This window comes from Orbicella franksi, chromosome 14 (genome assembly GCF_964199315.1).
Source record: "Orbicella franksi chromosome 14, jaOrbFran1.1, whole genome shotgun sequence".
Lineage (NCBI taxonomy): Eukaryota > Metazoa > Cnidaria > Anthozoa > Scleractinia > Merulinidae > Orbicella > Orbicella franksi.
Window position 1 is genome coordinate 16,403,830 of NC_138158.1, and position 21,351 is coordinate 16,425,180.

Sequence of the window (21,351 nt, forward strand, 5' to 3'; positions counted from 1 at the left end):
ATAAGGATGCAGCCGACGCCACATTACAATCCCACCGGCCAAGATCACAAGAACAAGTAAACCAACCACTATTGACAATATCAAAGTTGTTGTCGGGATCCTATCATCTTTGGTGGTAAACGTAATGAATCCCTCATTTTCATAATCACCATCTTCGTCAAAAGACCGTTGAAAGACCGCGTATCTTGTGCCTTTTTCAAGCTTTCCGTTTTGATACTTTATGAAAGCTGAAAGAAAAGGCGGAGAGGCACCTCGGGATTAAATCAATTCTCTGCGTGCTCGTATGAATACTGGCAAAATGAAGTATTAGGAGAGAAATGAAGCCCTCCCAAGTCTAACAAAAATGTATCTTGACTTTTATATATTAAAGGGACCCTCCAGGTGCTGGTGGAAGAAACAGAAATGATGGCATTGAAGTCGCAACAACACAAGACAAACAAAAACAACAACAACAACAAAAACAACAAAACAAGCAAGCCAGCAAACAAACGGTTTCAGTCTTTACTGTTTAAGTCCAAATTATTAAACTTATCTATTATAAATTATTTTATATATTAAGCGGGGATTGCCCAAACTTAGGCCACAGTGGCGTCATACATTCTCAAAGTTCACTATGGTTTTCAAAATGTTTCAAAAATGTTATTCCAAAAGATGCATAAACTTTGAAGATTTGGGAAGAAATTTTTATATATTTGGAGTCTATTAACAAAATCTCTATTTATGTTCTCTAAGGGGACACGTGCTTGCTGCTCGTCTGAAAGATTATTTTGATAAGGGTGTGGTACTTTGCTACTTTGCAATAAACGTATATTATGCCAATTACGATCTCTGATAACTCTGATCAATTTAAACCCAAAGCAGATCATTTATGAAAACCTGTGGTTCTAGGCTTTCTTTTCATTTTCTCCCAATAAAAACTTGTTTCAATTGTTTTTTTTTTTTTTTGGTTTTTAACTTACCCGTTGGTGGTTAAAATTTCAAATTTTAACCAGCATGCTCTCAAGTCAATACATAGGTCTATAAAAACTTGTTTCAATTTTCAGTTTTTTTGGTTTTTGACTTAAACTTTGGGGGTCAATATTTCAAATTTTAGCTAGCATGATTCCAAGTCAATATATACGTTCTTATAAATGGATGTAGACCGTCCTTATTTCTAGAACGCCATTAGGTGTGAACTGACTCACATGTTGTTTCTCTGCGCTTTCTCTTAGCTTCAGTAACACCATCTCGGGAATAATACTTCCGGTCACCAACAGGAAATGATGTCCTTGACTGATCGTTGGCGAACTCAGCCGTAATATAAGGTTCTCCTTTCACTTGGTTATCGTAATTTCGCATGACTTTAACGTATTGTGTGTCCGATGGTTTTCCTAGGTTCTGTCCGTCAGTTAAGGGTGTGACGATCATTTGATAAAAGCTGTAAAAGAGTGTAGTAAGTTGTTTTCACATAAGGTGACTGGCAATAGTATACCGCATTTTGTAGCAGTCATACTTTGACGGATTGTCACTACCGCTGTTTTTGTTTGTTTGTTTGTTTTGTTAATAACTAACAACATTTACTTACATCGAAGTACAATACATTACATTACTAAAAGGCTTCTACAGAACTACTTAGCATAAATGTATCCAGTAAGCTATGAAGATAAAAAGGTCATTACTACGAATCTCAGCTAAATTATTAATATATTCCCTGGCATATATGGCTTCCTTTTAAAACGTATATATTGAAATTGTTTTAATTTTATTTTTATGTATTTATTTATTTATTTATTTATTTTTTGAGGTTTAAGACTCAAAAGGTATTAAAGAAGATAGAAAGCTATGAATTCTGTCATTTTTGGGAGTACTTCCTTTGTTTTGTAGGACCATATGTAATATCGTGCAAATTACCACCACTGTTATCAGGTTTCTACAAAGTTGATGCTGAAAACGATTTGGTCATTTACTTGACTTAGCAGGTTACTATAGTTACAGTACAATCAGCCACACCGTTGATTTTGGATTTAGGTGCTAGAAACTCAATAACGAGTTCCGTGACCGCCACTGACCTGACAGGTTTGCCATTACTCAACTCTTTCTTAGTTTTAAAGGGGACAGACACTTCTGTTGTTCCAATGTTGCTATCGGGAAGCGTCGGAGCGGTCGGTGGGTCTGAAAAATAACATATTGATATAGGTATAAGTATATTAGTTTGATTAAAACGTTAACATACTATCTGGCAAGGTATAATTTCGGCAGGAACTTACGTTTGGAAGTCGATCGTTTTTCTAAGCCAACATCCAACGTACATTGACGAAGGGTGAGAGATTTAATCCTCCATATGGGCCATACTCCTCTAAAGTAATTTTTAGATATAGTACCCAACTCTACCGTGGATAATACTCCCACGGGTGTTTCTTCTATCATTTCGTTTGAACAGTCCACCTTCAGTTAATTACTGCCATTTAGATGTTTCGCTCAATTTCAAAATAATATTGTTCATTTGCTTTACTATACAGCTGAATTTCTGGTAATTGCTATTTGCCGTGTTTATGAAAAGCATATATATCTTTACCTTCAGTAGTCGCACTTTTAGGATCACTTTTTGGACCTGCACCCTTCACAGTTTCAGCCCTAACTCGAAATAAATATGTTGTAGACTGACTAAGACCATTTACGACCGCTTTCAGAAGCGATGCAGGTACTTCCTTTTCGCCCGTCCCTCTCTCAGGTGTGTAGAATATAACGTACTTTGTAATGATACCATGTGTAAACTCTTCAGGAACTGGCTGCCATTCCACCTCGACACTAGTACTGTTCAGTACCTTTACAGAGATAAGTACAGGAGCCCTCGAAGGTACTGCAACATACAACAATTTGAGCTTTTGTAAACTGAGTGCAGGTAGGTTTAATACCAGTTGCTATATTGAGATAAACTACTACTATGTTAAATCATTAGGCAAGAACGCCTCCCGGTACCGATGGTATTTAAGGCAAAGGGACTGTCTATGTACGTATTTTATGGTATACCATTTCATTTAAGATGTTGTTTTTGTTTAAAAATCTTGATAATGATAAAAAAAACGAATTTTCCTGTAAGATAGTTTTCTTCTGTTCAAGACTGTGTGTCCGTCCTGAAGGCCACTAAGCTTTCACGCAGGTTATTACCTTTATCTGTTATCGACTTGTATATTGTTTGTTTTCAATGGCGACAGTGATTTGTACAGGAGTATAACCGTATGGCCAACTTTTCTGCATGATCTTCACCTTAGTTAAGGGCATGAGTTGATAACTTTATCGATGATTTTAACTTAAAATATGAATATAATCTACACCAGGCAACACCATAGAAAGTCTATTGACCTTTACTTTCGAATCGAATTATTTCCTGTTTATTTCGCGTGACCGTATTAGCTGGAATAACAAGAAGCAGAATGAAAAATCCTTTCTCCTTTTTATCACGGCGCTTCGTTACTTGCTAGCCGATTTCTTTTCCCGAAACAAAGGCCAACTTTGTAAGTAGTGAAAATACGTAAAATGCATCGGTTGATTGCAGAAAGGTATTTTGATGTTGCATTTGTATTGTGCTCTGATAACAGACTCGCTGTTCGGATACTGGGCAACTAATTAGCTCTGCAGAAATTGAAATGTACGACGGCTACAAGTGTAAAGATGTACCCCTTCTGATATCACATTAGTAAATGTGTTACATCGGGCCAAATTTTAGATCTCCCACGGTGAGTACGGGAAGATACAGCAGTTTAATACAGAAGTCAGGTATGGTACTGGGCAAGATACTGAATTTACCATCCTCGTCTGTTTTAAAAAAATAGGGTCACTGACTGGTCCATTTCCTTTCACAGTAGATGCAAACACTGTGATATTGTAGTTGACGTACTCCTGTAGATTTGTCAAATTCTTTTGACGATCATCAGGACCAGCTACCCAATACCCCTTCTGATATAACATTAAGAGTAAATGTGTTATATCGGACCAAATTTTAGATCTCCCGCAGTGAGTACGGGTAGATGCAGCAGTTTAATACAGAAGTCGGGTATGGTACTGGGCAACATACTGAACTTACCATCCTGGTCTGTTCTTACAACAATAGGGTCACTGGCTGGTCCATTTCCTTTCACAGTAGATGCAAACACTGTGATATTGCAGTTGACGTACTCCTTTAGTTCTGTCAAATTCTTTTGACGATCATTGGCACCAACCAAAACACGTCCTTTGTCATTTTCTGTTTGTGAGTGGTATGTAATGGTGTAACCCGTGATAATACCATTCTGTTTATCAGCTGGAACTTCATCCCACGCGACTAAGATGCTTTTTGAGCTGCTGTTCTGGCCTGTTACATTTTGTGGTGCAGCACTAGGTCCTGATATACAAAGTTCATTTGAGTTTCGCTTGACATAAACATTAATTATACTCTACAACAACAATAATTAAGAAATAGAAAACATGTACCGTGTTTCTATCGAGTTATAGAAACACGAGTGGAAGTTTGGGAGGGCGAGCAATGCTGTGGGAACACGAACCGCAGTTTCGAGTTCTTCCAAACTTTGGGTTCTTCCAAACTTTGACGGGTGTTTCTATTTCACAATTAGATTATGAGCTCGAGAGCGAATAATCTAATTGTTTTAGTAGAATTTTAACTTAAATTAACGGAAATAATGGTTTCCAAATATTTTTCATTATTGAACTTTACGTTTTAGCAGAATCGCACGTATTGAATTGTCCTTGGTAAATTTGCCGTTGTTTACGCGGGCGCACCGGATTTTCAATAATTTCAAGTTTTTACAGTCAAGATCCCGTTTGTGTCCTTCTTTTTGTCTTCTCAGGAATATAATTATCCATTTACATCTTAACTTTCTTCCAAAACTTCGGCAAAACGATAAAAACGTCGCATTTCGTGGACGACCGACAGCTACTGCATTCTAATGGCTGATAGTATATGAGTAGCTCAGCCAATCAGATCGCAGCATTTGCATTAGTAAACTAATAGAATTCTACTAAAACTCGATAGAAACACGGAGAACATGTTTTCTATTTCTTTTACAAAACACTGCGATGAAAAAAAGGAAAAAAACTTGTTAGCTTTGATTCTCTTTGCTCGCGCCATCATTACGTCAACAGCTTGTGCTAGTTCTGTGTTTCTATCGAGTTTTAATAGCATTCTACTTGAACACTAATGCAAAAGCTGCAATCTGATTGGCTGAGCCATTGCACACTATCAGCCATTAGTATAAATCTACCAGCGTTCTATCACGGATGCCGCCCTCTGATTGGCTACGCTACTCGCGTTCTATTCTGTGATAGATAGTGAGTAACGTAGCAGCGTGCGCTGGGGCCGCTTCTTTGTGTTTTCGAAGTGTCTGTGAAGAGGATTTAGATGAAAGTTTTGAACGACTAGCAGATTTATACTAAAACATTTAGATTATTCGCTCTCGATTTCTAAGCGTGATAGTTGACTCGGGCTGCCCCCACGTCAACTATCACGCGATAGAAATCTCGAGCTCATAATCTAATTAGTGTTCAGTGGTTTGGTGTGGTCGATAAAATTTCAACGTTTACTCGTTTCTCCGAAGTTTTGAAAGAACATTTTAAAACAAAAGGATAATTAAATTCTTGAGAAGACCGGAAAAAAAAAAAAAAAATCGAATATTTTGAAAGATATTGATAAGCGCAGGCACACAACTGAAAATGTCAAATTGACTGTTCAGTCGGCGCGAATTCTGTGAAGCGAGAAGTTTAATATTAAGACCAGAAATACTTGGAATCGTTATTTGAAGCAAATTTCAGTTAGAAGTCTACTGAAACAATTAGATTATTCGCTCTCGATTTCTATGAGGTGACAGTTGATTCGGATTTCGGCCTCATCAACTATCTCCTCATAGAAATCTCGAGCTCATAATTTAATTGTTAAATAGAAACGCAATTTTTAACCAATTAGCGCGCGTATTTTCTTAGGACTGTTTTCTAACAATCTTTATTTGCACTCTCTCACACTATAATACTAATTGTACAAAAATATCGATAATAAAAATTAGAGTACTGGCTGCCTGGAATAATCATAGGGGCTAGCGGAGCCAGGCAGCCAGTGGACATCAGTGTTAAATGAAAATGAATTGCAGATCAGCAAGAGAGCACAAATGCTCACATAAAAAGAAAGGAAAAAAAGAGAAAAAAAAGAGAGAAAAAACAAGAACGCTATTACGACGCTATTAGGGAAGTCTGAAATAATTACGCAATAGTGTGGTGCAAATGGCTAAAGAATGAATCAAGGAAACAAGCAAGCAAAGAAAGAACTGAACAAAGGACCTTTTTGGCGATACCGCAGCCATTTTAAATTCTACGGTTTCAAATAGCTATTGTAGGATTCTAAGGGGGCAAATTAATATGTATTCGCCCCCAAAGCATCCCAATAGGGTATTGGGATGAACAGAATTCAAAATGACCGCCGGATCGCTGAAAAGATCCATTAAAAGAAAGTGAAGAATGATCATCGCAGTTAATTTTCCAATTTAAGCAATTGGAAAGAAGAAGCCTGAAAAAATCAGGGCTTCAACGGGATTCGAACCCGTGACCTCCGCGATACCGGTGCGATGCTCTACCAACTGAGCTATGAAGCCACACATCGGGAGCGAGGTCAGTTAATTGAGTTCATATCTTCCCGTGAGGAGTGAAAGATCCATTAAAATTACTTTAATTACCCAGGAAAGTTCTGGAAGCAGCAATTCCCCAAAACCAGTGAAAACACCTAATAAATAATCATATTAGGCTCCGCTGTCTGATGTTTTCAATCAGCTTTGTCCTTTTAGTTTCAAAACTGTCAGCATCTCCTTAAAACTAAGAATAAACCTCTTCTTTCTATATTATGCTTAAAGCTTAAACACAGAGAAAAAGTCCTGAAACTACGGGAAGATCTAAAGTCTGCAATGACACAAAATAATCAATTTTATGTAGCGGTTCTCTGTATCTTCAGTTTACAGTTGACACAATTTCTAGTTAAAATAAAGATTAATGATTCAAAAGAGTATGGATAAATCTTTATCATGGTAAGGTCAACGTAACGACCCTAGAAAGTTGTACCCATTCCAAAAGTGTGCTGAATCTGAAAGCTTGACTACTTTAAGAACTTTTACCCATTGAAACGCGGAACTTTTTGCCAAAAATGCATTTTTGGGGCATTTCGGACATTTTTAGTCTGGACATGAGCCAAATTAGCTGCAATCTACTCAAAAAGACATTTGCAACATGACAGCATGCCTTTCTTTCCAATAGCATCAGGCTCTATGACATTTTTCCTCGGGCATGTGCAGAAACCTGCGACTTTAGGATTTTCGGGCTTTTTTTATTTCTTTTCGCCTTTCCTTTTTTCTCCTTTTCTTATCTTTTTGTTGCAGTGGTTAGCCTTCTACTGGGCTTGCTTCCAGTTCAAGAATTCCCGAGAAATTACTATCGAGACGGAAAATTCTTACCATGGGGTAGCCAAGTGTAGTTGAGGGAAATTATGTTCCGAGTTTTTTGCTCAAATTTCTGAGCATTTTCGTGCATATGTCTGGATCAATGGTCTCGAAACCTCTGATCTGTTATCATTGGAAAGATCTTTTCCTCCTGCAGAATTTGAGTACTGTATAAGTGATGCCAATTTTGGTCAAACGCGGTGACGTCAGTAGCGGAACAAAGGCCGAACGTTCGTCACGGCCGGTTAAGGCAATGAGTTAAGGCATATCGCAAAAACTTTATATGGGGTTTATATCCTGGTCCTGGAAGTTTTGTGTTCTTGCTTATAAAGCAAAAAAGCTGAAACGTTTTAATTATGCAAACCAATCAAATTGATTCACCTAGTCTTTGAAATATATACCAATCAACGCTTGAGATTTAAACCTTGATTGTAATTTAAGGTTGAAAACAAGAACTGGAGCACAGTACATGAGTTGCTGTTGCCGCTATCCATGATATAACTACGAGATTCTGATTGACTGAGTCAGCATGCCAATCAATTACGAACAGCGCATGGAATTGAGGGAAAATTGGCTTGCCTTAGCAAATTTCACTTTCAATATTACTGTATGTGTGATATAACAAAATATCAAAATCAGATAAACTTACTATCTTCGTCTGTCCTTTTCTCCAAGACTGAGCTCTTTTGACTGACCCCTTTGCTGTTGAAAGCTTGCATAGCAAACTCATACGAGGTGAACTCCTTTAAGGATGATATCACGTACGAAGTGGTTTCTTTTCCATCAACCTTTCTATTTGCCAATGTTGGATTACTTTTTATGTTGTACAAAACGTAATAACCCAAGATTTCTCCTCTGGCTTGCTCTCTCGTCAGCACCTAAATAATGACCATTGATAACAATATACCACTCAAAGTTACCAACAACCAAGACTAGTAACATGAGTTGTTAAAACATGGCATTGAAATGGAAAATGCTGAATGGTTTCCTGAATGGTCCGAATTTTGCAATACGGACCACTAAGATGGACTGACCGCTCACGAATTAATTTCGCCTTTAAAAGTGTTTCTTTTTAATATTACAACAAAGAAATCAGTTTGGTGTTAGGTATATATTTTTTTAATATTTGGCGGACAATTTAAGTTAAACTTTCACGAAGGCAACCTGAAAAACGAAACTACACTGTAAATCCTTAACTTTGGTGCACACGTTTTCCGTGAATAGATAGTGGAACACATTAGTTTATCATAAACGATCCATTAAAATAATTACTTTAGAAAACTACTGCACATTGTGTCGCTGCATTAGCGAATATTGGTTTCGTTTAAGTTTATGGAGCTCGCCTGCCTATGTCTTTCAGGATGACTCATCTAGGACCGTTGTTTATCCCGGTAATTCCAGATCGCATGAATTTGTGCAGATGCCTTCAACGCGCCAGCGCAACAAAATGTGTTTTGAACAGTAGGCATTAGCAAACCAGGTTAATCCCACACTTCAAGAATTCATCAGTTTTGAACAGGCAGGTACTATAATTCTAAACCTTTCCGATTTCATGTAAAATACCTTCCCGTCAGTGTGCAGTCTGTCATGGTTGTAACATAAAGGTGATTCCTCAGAAATAAAAACTGGCGAACGTTTGTTTTTGTTTCAAAAAACTTTCTCTGAACGTTCCCTACCAAGCACTGTTTCAAAAAAATACAATAAAAAAGATAGGTCACCATGCTCGCAAAAGCGATATGATGGGCCAATCTTACCCCATTTATGCCTAATCATGAGCGTTATTTCATCGGTTTACGTTCCATTTTCGGTAGCGGAAAATATTTCATAAAAAACTTAATAAGTAGAAAGTCTCGACCATATGGAGCAATGTAATATACAATTTCTGGAACATTCACACTGTTTTAAACGAAATCGACTCTAAACGTTCTGAAGACGTTGTTTTCAAGGTCATAATTTGCATCCTCAAGTAACGGTTTTGTGCACGCTTTTAGCTGTATATATTTTCCTTCCGAACGATTTTTTTGAAAAACGTTTCTCTTGAAGATGATAAATTACACGTCGCAATTACGTAATAAAGAATATAAGAAGAAACGAGGATTTATTTCGCTGTCGGGCTTAGCTTAAGGAAATCTCTCGAGGTTGTGTACTGTATGTGCACGCGCTAATGTACACGTGCTCGTGACGCGAAAATCGTGCGAAGTAGGGATGCCCAATTCAATTCTGAGGAATCACCTTGATCAATGTAATCAACAATAAAAAAGCTTTCAACGATATGAGCGGTTTCGTCTTTTCAACTTTGACGTTAGTTCGGGCAATCTTGCTGAAGCCGTAAATAACTGTGGCTCCTTTCAAATACAGCTCAGCATTTCGCATTTTCATTAGACAATGAAATTATTTGAGAAATTCTAACAAGGATTGTGATTGGCTGAGCGTGCTTCCTCAGAGAACAGATGCAGGCCACTTTTCTTCGTTTGGAAAATAAAGTTTGGTTGAAAAGATTAGCTGAATGTATGGGAAAATTAATGGATTCTTTATCATAAAACAAATAAAGAAGCCTTGACTTTGCCCTGTTCTGTTGTAAAGCACGGAAGAAGCGGTGAAACACGATAGAAGAAGGGGAAGCACTCTATTATTTCTCGTGTTTTCCCTGCACTTCTTTCGCGCTCTACTGCTTCCTGATGGCTTTACAAGTTAGAACAGAGCACAGTGGAGGTTTCTTTATTTGTTAAATACGGTAATAATAAAAAGAAATGAAAAGCATTGAGAAAAAACATGGCAACACGAACAGTGATTTTTTGTAATAAACACATACACCAATAGCAGACTTAAATATTGCATGATGGATCTCATGCTGAGGTTTCTTTGGGTTCTGTGCAGGGTTCATATCAATTCAGGTCAATTGTTTCAAGCAATCATTGTCAATCACATCAGGAGTTCGGAAAGTACTTTCAATGTCTGGGATTTTTGTTTGAACTGTTCAGTAATAAGACTGAGATTGCAAGACGCCATGTGAAACACTGATGTACATGTAATGTGATTCGCTGTCCACGAGGGAACATTTAGTGTATTGGCCTGGGTTGTAGAGCGCTAATTCATTACTCACGTAGCAAAATATTGCCGACATTCTCTATGCTCCTCAACTTGAAAGAAGCCTTTATTCTTTCAAACAACTAAATATTTGGGTCAACCTGATTTATTTTTGTCCTAATTGAGGATCTACTGTCTTCAGTGAGATTCCACACAAACAGTTTTCTCCATAGCTACCCATCAAATGGCATTGATCAAGTCGGAACTAAACACTGCAAAGTTAACTTAATTATGGGAAGCTACACAGGCACACAAGATAAATCATATCCTACAAAGAGGAATCCCGATTTCTCGGACCCTTAGTTTTTCGAACCTCCCGATAACTCGAACCGAAAGTCGTTTCCCCTCTTCAGTCAAAAGCTGTATTTTTACCCCCGATTTCTTGAACTCTCCGATTTTTCGAACCAATTTTCGTTTCCCTTAAAGGTTCCAAAACTCGGGATTCCACTGCATATCCTATATTAATGGTGTTCTTCTGTAATGCCATCATTAATTGACCATTTTAGTTTTTTTTTTTGTTCAAGATGGCTGGATGTTGACTTCATCCTTTTTTGTGTGATTATGAACCTCAACTGTATTTCAGTAGGGTAACATGCAAAAAGGCTAACTTGAGACCCAGTCACCTTACTTAGACCTCATGCTTAGTCCAATACGTGTATCATTACAATACCTGCCAAGAGACATTAACGGCAGTGGAATTGACAACAGTTACATCAAAGATTGGAGCAGTACTTGGAACTGTAAAAAGGAATTACACCATGCCTTTAGTAATCAGTAACAAAAGTTTGAACTGATTCACCTCATCATTAAAATATCAGCACCTGAGTAATTTAAGGATGATACAAATGTTACATAAACATTGAAACAACTACATTGTTTGCATACAGCACCTTCTTCATCTGTGGTAGCATTCACCACAGAGCTCTCATCACTAATGCCAACCATGTTTCTTGCAAACACTTTAAAGTAATATAACGTCCAAGGTGAGAGGTTTCCAAGAGAAGCACTTGTACTGACCACCACACAGGAACTATCTGATAGGGACCCTTGACAGAGAGCATCTACAAACTGTTCATTATCTCTACTTATCTTCACTGTGTAGTTCTGAATTACACTGTTCCCATCAAAATCAGCAATCCAGGAAATATTCACCACTCGTGAGCTCTTTGAGTCAACTGACACATTCAATGGTGGGTTTGGTCCCACTGTAGAGTTAATTAGATATACACTTCTTAACAACCATTCAAATGTACAATTCAAGTTCATTAGCAATTACTCAAAAGGTAAAAATAGGTACAAGTGGTACAAGGTACAAGTGAAAAGAAAAATGTTCTGAAATTTCTACTGGCAATTAGTCTCGGCAAACAAATAAAACCAGTTTTTTTTTTCACTTTTACTGATGATATCATGGTCTCGTTATTAATGACGTTTGTACTTCATCAGATACAAAATCAGTTGTTATTCAGGGTGTGTTTTGCTTTAAGAAACCACGAACTAAGAGTCCTAGAAGAAACAAAAACCCTCACAATTTTATTTGAATTGGTAATCTTTGTATTGAGGAATGGTCTCTCGTGATTCACTATTTTCCGCACTATAATTTCTTGCTATCACAGTTCCATCTTTTTTCCACTGCACTTCGAACACCGGTGGCAAAGCAGTGTACTGGCATGTCAGCAGGCACTGTCTTCGTTTAACGACTGTTATTACACACTAATTATTGTCTCTTCTGGCACAACTGCAATTATTGCAGTTAATCAAAAATCCAGTAAAATGAAGTTGAATTGCAAATGAATAAGAATGAGCAACCATGGAATATTTAGAGAGCAAATTGGAATTTAGAAGTGTTGGTTTTTGTGAAAGGGCGCGAAAAACGAAAAGCTCTAGCAAACCCTTCTGAACATAGTCAGTGACAGAGCATATAAATTTAATTGGAATTCAACCTACTTCCGACTCTCGTGGCCTGAAATAAATTAAAATGGCTAAGCAGAATAGTTATAAAGTTCCCTCTACGAAATGGAGTGTTCCAGGTACAAGTAGTTGTTGGTATTGCCATGAGTAGCAGATTGTAGATGACATCATTTCACGAAAAACCACGAGTGATATCTGTTTCAGAACATCTAGTAGAGGCGATTTCAAATGTCAGACATATTAAACATAGCGTTTGGTCCCAGAGCCGCCCGTTTGCCTGTTCCATTTGGAAGAGATTTTCTCCAACTAAGGCTTTCAATTATTGAAGAGGCTTTCTTGAACGTACCATCGGAATGTTTGAATGAAGCTACATGCGACATTGGAATATAAAAGTAAAAACTAATTAATAAATAAACAATGTATTAGATGATGGAAGGATTAGAGTTGAAGATGGAGCCGTAATCCTAATCAGCGGAAGGCCGCAGTTGAGGCAGGACTTAACATTTGCAGCGTGGCTGATTCGTGCTAGACACCCAGTGGCTCTCTACATAACGTTATTGAATGACACTCTCTCGAGGATTTTTGTCCGATTTACTTTGAGTTTAGATATCGTTCGTGAATCAACATTCATTAGCATGAATTTCATTTCACTTTGCGCTTAGGCCAGTTTGTCACTTTGTACATGTATATCGTAGTCGACGCATGTCTTGCATAGAAATGTCCAGGAGATAACCAATTAAATATAGAAACAGGCTACAGAATCCAGGCTCCTTGCAAAGAAGCTAAAGAGTTTCATTGGTTTTGTGAAGCTTTTATGAAGCTCAAGCTATTGACGTCGCCGTCCTATATGAAAATGTTGAAAATACACTTCCCAAGCATTTTGTCTTTGGCAATGCGACGAGACAGGTTCCCGCGTCCAGTGCCAGTCCCGTCGTGGCCTTCCCGTCCTCGTATATCAAGGTCCCTAATGTTGCGCATACTGATGTAGAAAACATATATTTCGACCACTCAAATTTTAAAACAATACTTTGCAATAAAACCAAAACTCCGTAACTGCTTTTGCACCACTGTAGTTAGTTATACTGTCCAGTAACCACATGTCCTCTTCGGGGACTTCTGTTCCTTTATATACACTATACTGGCGGACCCGGAAGCTCACCGACACCAATAAAGCTTTCATCAAAAGTTACGAGGCAATATATAATCCGTCAGAAATACCGTCGTTCACACAAGTACATAATCGATGTAAATTTGACAATATCAAAACGCCTTACAATGATGTAGCGCATTCGTCGTGAAACTGAGTAAAACAACTAACCTGCCTGAGCGAAAGGTACAAGGAAGAAGAATGGAAAAAATGCTTTGAAATCCATCCTAGGAACTGGATGGGCAGCCTTCTTCCCTTTAGCGTGCATTTAGTTCTTAATTCTGTCGATCACATGATTCTAACAATTATCTTCCGCTCATTAATAACCGTCTGACAGATTTGTAAGCAAATGTTTTTCACATCTCCACAATAATAATGTTAGCTCACGTATTAAGTCAAGGACGTGTTTAGTAAGGGTAAATGTTAGACATGCCTCAATACCTGGAACGTCTTAAAATTGCTCAACACCACAGTTTGAAAGTGTTATTTAATTTCGACGAATGTGATTATTTCTGACGGGTAAAAAAAATTAGAAGACGTAGTACTTCTTTTTTTTCTGTGACGACTTTACCACACAGGCACTCTCCAGTCAGCGGGTAACAGTTAAATACAATAATAAACGAATAAACTCTTCTGCCGTTTACAAGAATTAAGAAATCCATCGACCAAACGTGAGCTGTTTTCAATAAAAATATCAAGTGTCAGCGTTGTTATGGTTTGTAAATTGTTTCGCTTCCACGTGGCATTGTATTTCAATTTCGTTTGAAAATTTAGGTCAAAACAAACAAACGTCAAAGAATGCAACTGCAGAAAAAAAGACCAATGCCCGCTGGACGGAAAATGCCTCACAAAAATGTAGTTTGCCAAGCCACAACCACAACACAAGCATCATCAGAATCATACGTGGGCCTCGCCACAAATTTTAAAGAGCGCTACAGGAATCACACAGCATCCTTTCGACACCAAAACAAGAGAAACGAAACTGAGCTATCTAAACACATTTGGACACTCAAAGACAACAACAAACCTTTCATCATCAAGTGGAGAATCATCAAGCAGTGCAGACCTTATAGCAACATTAGTAACAAATGTAATTTATGTCTTTTTGAGAAATTTGTGATCATCTGTAAGAAGATACTGTAGTTGTAGTCAGGCATAGCAATAAAATCTTAAAAGTTGTTGTCACTGACTTAAAAATCTTAAAATAGACGTTTCGGGTAAAATACTATAACCTTTAGTGATGAAATGAATGTTAATGGCGTCTAAATGTAAATGAGATGTTTATAAGAATGTGAGGAACTCGCTAGGGATTAATTTAGCATTTTGTAAATGTCTGGAATATGCGCGTGGTCATTAATTGAGTTCGGTTTGCGAATGGAATGCCACGCTTCCAAGAACAATCTACGCGACCACAAGGGACAGCGGTCTATGACCTTGACATTATTAAAATCAAATTCTTGGTTGTTTTTCATACAGTGTTGCGCCAAAAGAGATAATAAAAATAATCAGAAATAATCAAAATAATCAGAAATAACCAAAATAATCAGCTTCAAAGCCACAGAGGCTTTATTACTTTGCCATGTTTTCAAGGAATCTCTGAAAAAATTGCAAGAACTTTGGGACAATTCGACGTAAATGTTGTTCATAAACCTGTCAAAACGGTTGGTTCGATCCTGAAGAAACCGAAGGACAAATTTGATCAAGACCTGTCAACTGGTGTCATGTATAAAATCAATTGTAAAAACTGTGAAAAACTTTACATCGGTCAAACATCCAGAGTACTGAGATCCAGAACAAAAGAACATAAAAGAGCCGTCCTCACATGTGACAAGAACTCTCCTTTGGCGCAACACTGTATGAAAAACAACCACGCATTTGATTTTAATAATGTCAAGGTCATAGACCGCTGTCCCTTGTGGTCGCGTAGATTGTTCTTGGAAGCGTGGCATTCCATTCGCGAACCGAACTCAATTAATGACCACGCGCATATTCCAGACATTTACAAAATGCTAAAATAATCCCTAGCGAGTTCCTCACATTCTTATAAACATCTCATTTACATTTACACGCCATTAACATTCATTTCATCACTGAAGAAGGTTATAGTATTTTAGTCGAAACGTCTATTTTAAGATTTTTAAGTCAGTGACAACAACTTTTAAGATTTTATCTGTAAGAAGAGTTTGTGTACTTTAAACAGGCGAAACGAACTAGCAAGTGCGTGCCCCCACAGAAACAAATACCTACTCAAGAAATTTGTGACCAAGTAACGCAATCTTTAAGTAACACGTAATTTCAGATTTTAAATCCCATAGCAACTGCTTTTTATTGCCAGTTTTTCAATGCCATATAGCATCTGTTTTTCCTTATCATAGCAATTGTTCTTATATCTCATAGCAGCCTAAAGTTAGCTTTTAATTGCCAGTTCGTGAAATTCAACGGTCATTCGTTGATATTGCCTGATGAGTGTGGTCATTCTTTGACCATACGAAACAGCGTTGTCGCAATAAAACGATGAATTGAAGTCTTGCTACCATTGTTCATCATATATATATTAATATTTGAATTTATTTCGATAATTGCTTAAAATCATGCATTAGTTTAGTCAGGCAGTCACAGATGAAGGTGGTAACAGCTGTACTGCGCTACCGCCGTTTAGACTGTCTTGACTTTGGCTGGAACTTGGTCAAGCTTTTAAGAAATTCGAGCTATAACCACCAAATTTTATGACTTCGTTATCGTGTGTGTGTTGTCAGTTTAAATTTTCCCATGACAGCATGTTTGTTATATTAAGACCCATGAAAGATGGCAAATGTTTACAATTAATTATGTATTGCGTCATTGTTGTTGACAATAATAAACGAGTTAGTAGGCATAAGATTTTTATCAAAGACGCAACTAAAGTTGTCTGACTGAACGTTAAAATGTGATGGAAATAAAATTGACCAAATGACAGTGCGAAATCATCTTGTGTCATTTCATTCCAGGAATTTATTAAAACTGTAATATCGGTTCTCGTCATCTACCAAGCCCGTGTGTAATCTGTCATAAGCCAAATTGGAATCCTGTCGAGTCATCCGCTTTTGGCCGTCCCCCACTCATTAGACTACGAGTAGTCCCTCTTTCGCTTAGTCCGTCGTGCGTGACGCGAAAAAAAAACCGCGAGAAAAAAATGGCCGCGCGAAATCCTGGGGGCGAGAAGAACGGCTGCGCAAGATCCTGGGGGCGAGAAGAACGCCAAAGGAGGGACTACCGCCTAAGCCCAAGAGTTTGAATTATGCGTTGCTCTCACAACGCAAAAATATGATTGGCTAATGCCGGAGCGTTGACAACCAGATGTCAACGGATCGTCAACACTCGAAATGCTTCAATAATTACGATGGGTGACGTTTTACAGGACTGTTTATCTCGATTTCCGAACATAGATTCCTTGAGACCGGAGCAAATCGAGGCTTTGGAATCGCTTCTCGCAGGCGATGATGTCCTCGCGATTCTGCCAACAGGCTTCGGATAGAGCTTGATATATCAAGTGTTTTGTTTGGCAAAGCAATCCTCAAACTCGAATGCGAGCGTTCTTGTGATTTCGCCGCTCAACAGCATAGTCGAGGAACAAGTCGGGGAGCTGACAAAGCTTGGCCTTCCTGCCGTTAATTTGAAGGAGAACGATCCAAAATGCATGGCAGATATTTCCCAACGAAAGTGCCGCTTCATTTTTGTTCTGCCAAGCGATGCCTGTCAAAAGAATTCCAAGATTTGTTGAAATCTGAGCACGAAGGACCCGAAATCGAAATGGTAGTTGTCGATGAATCTCACACGGTCGAATCATGGTAAGATTTAAAAAATAGATATACTTACATTTATAAAGATTGAGCTTATATATTCTCGGTGATGTATTGAGAGCGTGTGTTGGTCGATGTATTTGTGCAATTTGTAGTAAAGTTCATGTACTCGCTTCTTGTTTACCTCTTTTATGATTTTTTCTTTGTCTGTCAGGGGGACCGATCAAACGAAGAGAAACAAACGGATGCCTGCCTTCCGAAAAGATTATGGTAATTTGGCAACACTTCGATCACTTTGCAAACAAGGTAAGGCTCATGATCCTGTTTAACTGTTTTAGTTCCTTTACGTGAACGACTTCCCAACTATGCAGGATATGACATTTATGCATTGCTTGTGGAGCCATTGAAATACATTGAGGCCACACTTCTCACACACAGTAGAAAGGTTTTAATTTCCTGCACTTATCAAAACTTTTTTTTATTTTAACAGGAACACCAATACTGGCCTTGACAGGAACAGCTGGGAAAAAGTTGGCAGGCGAAATAAAGAAGCTGCTATGCATGAGTGTAAACACGAAAGAAATACTGGTGAGTCCTGACAGGAAAAAACATAATGTACCATGTGGAGCTGGTGAAAAAAGCAGAAGAACTGGACAAGTTGATGTGGCTGGTAGACCTTGCAAAGAAACAGGGACCTTCTACCCCAAAAACTATCATATTCTGCAACACATACAATGAAATTGCAGCTGTGTTTGTTTACCTACTTCGCATGCTCCAGGATCATGTGTTTGTGCCAGGCCAGCCCAAGACACCAGCCAACAGAATAATTGGAATATTTCACTCAATGACTTTAAAGAAGTACAAAGAGAGGGTAATGGATTCATTTAAAGTGAATTCTGGAAATGTCCGGATTGTGCTTGCTTCTTCAGCATTAGGCACGGGGGTGAACTTTCCTGATGTTCGCTACGTGATCCACCTGGGCCCAGCTCGGAGCATAGTTGATCATGTTCAACAATCTGATCGTGCTGGCCGTGATGGGAAGCAGGCTTATAATGTTGTTATAACATCTGGCCAAAAACTAGCACAATGCGAGACTGTCATTAAGAATTTTGCAAGAACAAAGGACTGCTTAAGAAAAGCTCTTATGCAGCACTTGATGTACCGGTTGAGAGTGTATCCCCATTGCACAATTGCTGCTCAAACTGCAAAACCTTATGCAGATGCGATGATGAAGATTGCAGTTGTGAGGACACTCCATTTGCAAAATGTGCAAAGGAAAGTCAGCCAAGGGAAACACGGGTAATTTCCAAAGAAGATGAATCAGTATTGGAGGAGGCATTGAAGGAGTTTCAATCATTTTTGAACAATGGTACAACAACACTGTTAGGATCAACCCATGCCTTTACGGATGAACTTATCAAGGAGATAGTTAGCAATGCTGCCAGTATTTTTAATTTGGATGATATTATTTCAACACTCCCAGTTTTCTCTACTGCACATGCTCATTTTGTTCTAGACATTTTCCAAGATATATTTGGAGACATTGTTTACACTGAAGCTGATGACAATGTTATTTCCACAGTGGATAGTTTATTGTTTGACTCAGAATCCAATGTAGATGACAACAGCCATTATTTAGAGAAATATTTTGACAGTTCAGACAGTGGCAGTGAAAATCCAGAATTGTCATTTTTAATGGAGTGAAGAAAATGTGTATTTCCAACTATCTGTAATTCATACATAATCAGTTATTACATACTTTTGTACCATATATTTGTTATTTTCTATCATGCTTTCTCATGGTATCCAAAACTATTCGAGGTATAAAATCAATGATTCTAAGTACACTGTGAACGGCAATCCTGGGCGGCCAGAATGTTTTTAAGCTAAATATAACATATTTTTCGGTATTACGCACAAATTGTACATTATTTGAAGCAGAAGTTGATTCATTTTTGTTACAGACTTTACACACAGACTGTTCACAACTATCCTCTTGGGGGACCTTGTATTTCTAAGCTAAACATAACAATTTGTTGTTACTATATTACATCTATAGTTACACATAACTAGTTGTAAATTATTTGATGCAAAATTGATTCACTTATGCTAACAAACTGTGAACCGAGATTGTGCACCGCCATCCTGTTGGGCCCCATGTATTTAAACTAACTAAAACAATGTTTTGTTAATTGTACCTGTGTACTGTAAAACCCACTTAACCCCCCCCCCCCCCCCCAGGATATAGGCCCACCTAACTGTAAACCAGAAAATAGATCGGTTTTAAGCCCCCCTGGATACAAGCCCCAACTCCATTAACTTTACTTGTTTTGAATTTTTTTATTGTTTTAAAGCTTATCTACCAGTATGAAAAACTAAGCCCCCCACCCCCCCCCCCCACACTACCTTTATAAGCCCATCTGAAAGCCCTTACAAAGCTGTATAAGCTCAGGGCTTTTAAGCGGCAGTTTACGCTACCTAGAAACAACCACTTATAAGTAATTGGATCCAAAAATTAATCACTTTTGTTAACAGACAGTTTTGTTACCATGTTGTCGGTTCACCATGTATTTATGGCAAATATAACAATTTTCGTAATTACAAACAACAAGCTGTAAATTATTGGTACCTGTTCATCTCTCATGTAGGAGACCATAAGAGAATACAAAATTAATGCTCATAAATTTTAGCCCATTTATCTAGCCTGGTTCGTATCCATTGGTACAAGTCCCTATAGTCCATACCATGCACAAGGTTAGCACTAATTTTTGGAAAGGAGGGATAGCCCTCTCTCCCTGGAGTGTAAATAAAAACATCTTGAGTTACAGGTCAGCCTCGACTTGCTGAACAGCTTCTGTTGGATCAGTTTGTGATCGATTGGCCACTTCTTTGGACTCCTTGCAGTCCACATCAACACTAAACAAAATCTGATTCCAGTTGCCCTGGCTATTCTTTGGGCTGATTCCTCTTTAAAGTTGGACCCTAAGAGATCAGTGTAGGACTTAACAGATTTGTTTTCGTGTTCAAGGAACAAATCCATAGAAATGTTTTTGCCAGGTTTGCCATGGCTATTGCAAAATCTGTTTGCAATTAAGCTTTCTGCTCTTTCTGCTGGTAAGATTGACTTTACCTTGGTCAAGAACAGGAGGGTAGTATAAGCATACTTTGTATGGCCATGGTATTTGTACAGCAGAACCGCAATTTTGTACAAATTGACGAGACGCTTTCCATCCCCCTCGCGGATGGAATCATTGAGGTCAGCTAGAAGGAGGCCAAAGCGCATCTTTGCTTTATGGTAATTGAATTTATAATCCTCCTTGCTTTCCCTCTCTTTTGGATCTGTGGCATCATTTGCATTACTACTAGTGGTAACTAAGTCACTTCCATGCTGCTTTTGGTAATGCCTGAATTAAAAAGATAGAAAATAAACAAGGAAATTATAATTAATTGGTACCTTTACTATTGCGAAAACAACATTTTATCTCGTTCTATTTTACTCCTCGGAAGGGTTTGGGGACTGCTCTCGTCGCGCTCGTTTGCTGAAGCACGTTTAATAAGTTAAGCAAACACTGTGAGCAAACAACTTTCTGGCGTAAATAAGGCCACTAGCGTGACGTTTATTTTTCTCAAATAACCTATCTTAAAATAACAAGCATTTGATGATATCTTCAGCAAAGGTGGGTGTTACGAGTATTGCTGTAGAGCAAGGTTGTTTCCAGACAGAACTCAGGATCGCCGGTAAGAGCAACAAACTAATTTATTTACGTAAGGTAAGTTCGCGAATTTACAGCACTAAGCTTCTTCAAATTTGAATCAATCTCTCTTACAGCAGAACCTCTCGCTCTAATATACATGAGGCTTAAAGTTGTAGAAACTTCTATTTGGAACTAAATTAAGTAGTTTGACACAATTTCTAATCTGAGTAATTACATAAGGATCAGAATGTTCTGGAATGTTCTTATACAAATTGGTCACGGCTGAA

General features: G+C 38.1%; 1 protein-coding gene and 1 long non-coding RNA gene across 2 annotated transcripts in view; one reads left to right on the forward strand and one right to left on the reverse strand.

Annotated features, from left to right (window-relative positions):
• The window catches only part of LOC145467315 (protein sidekick-1-like), a 330,055-nt gene that overhangs the window by 102,494 nt on the left and 206,210 nt on the right, over window positions 1-21,351 (reverse strand). The window contains exon 10 of the mRNA XM_081450855.1: window positions 4,064-4,360. Coding sequence (XP_081306981.1) covers window positions 4,064-4,360 — 297 coding nt within the window. The remainder of the gene's footprint in view (window positions 1-4,063; window positions 4,361-21,351) is intronic.
• On the forward strand, window positions 16,936-17,795 carry LOC145467478 (uncharacterized). The gene is made up of 2 exons (XR_014042055.1): window positions 16,936-17,417; window positions 17,584-17,795. It is a non-coding gene; the product is annotated as an uncharacterized LOC145467478 (long non-coding RNA).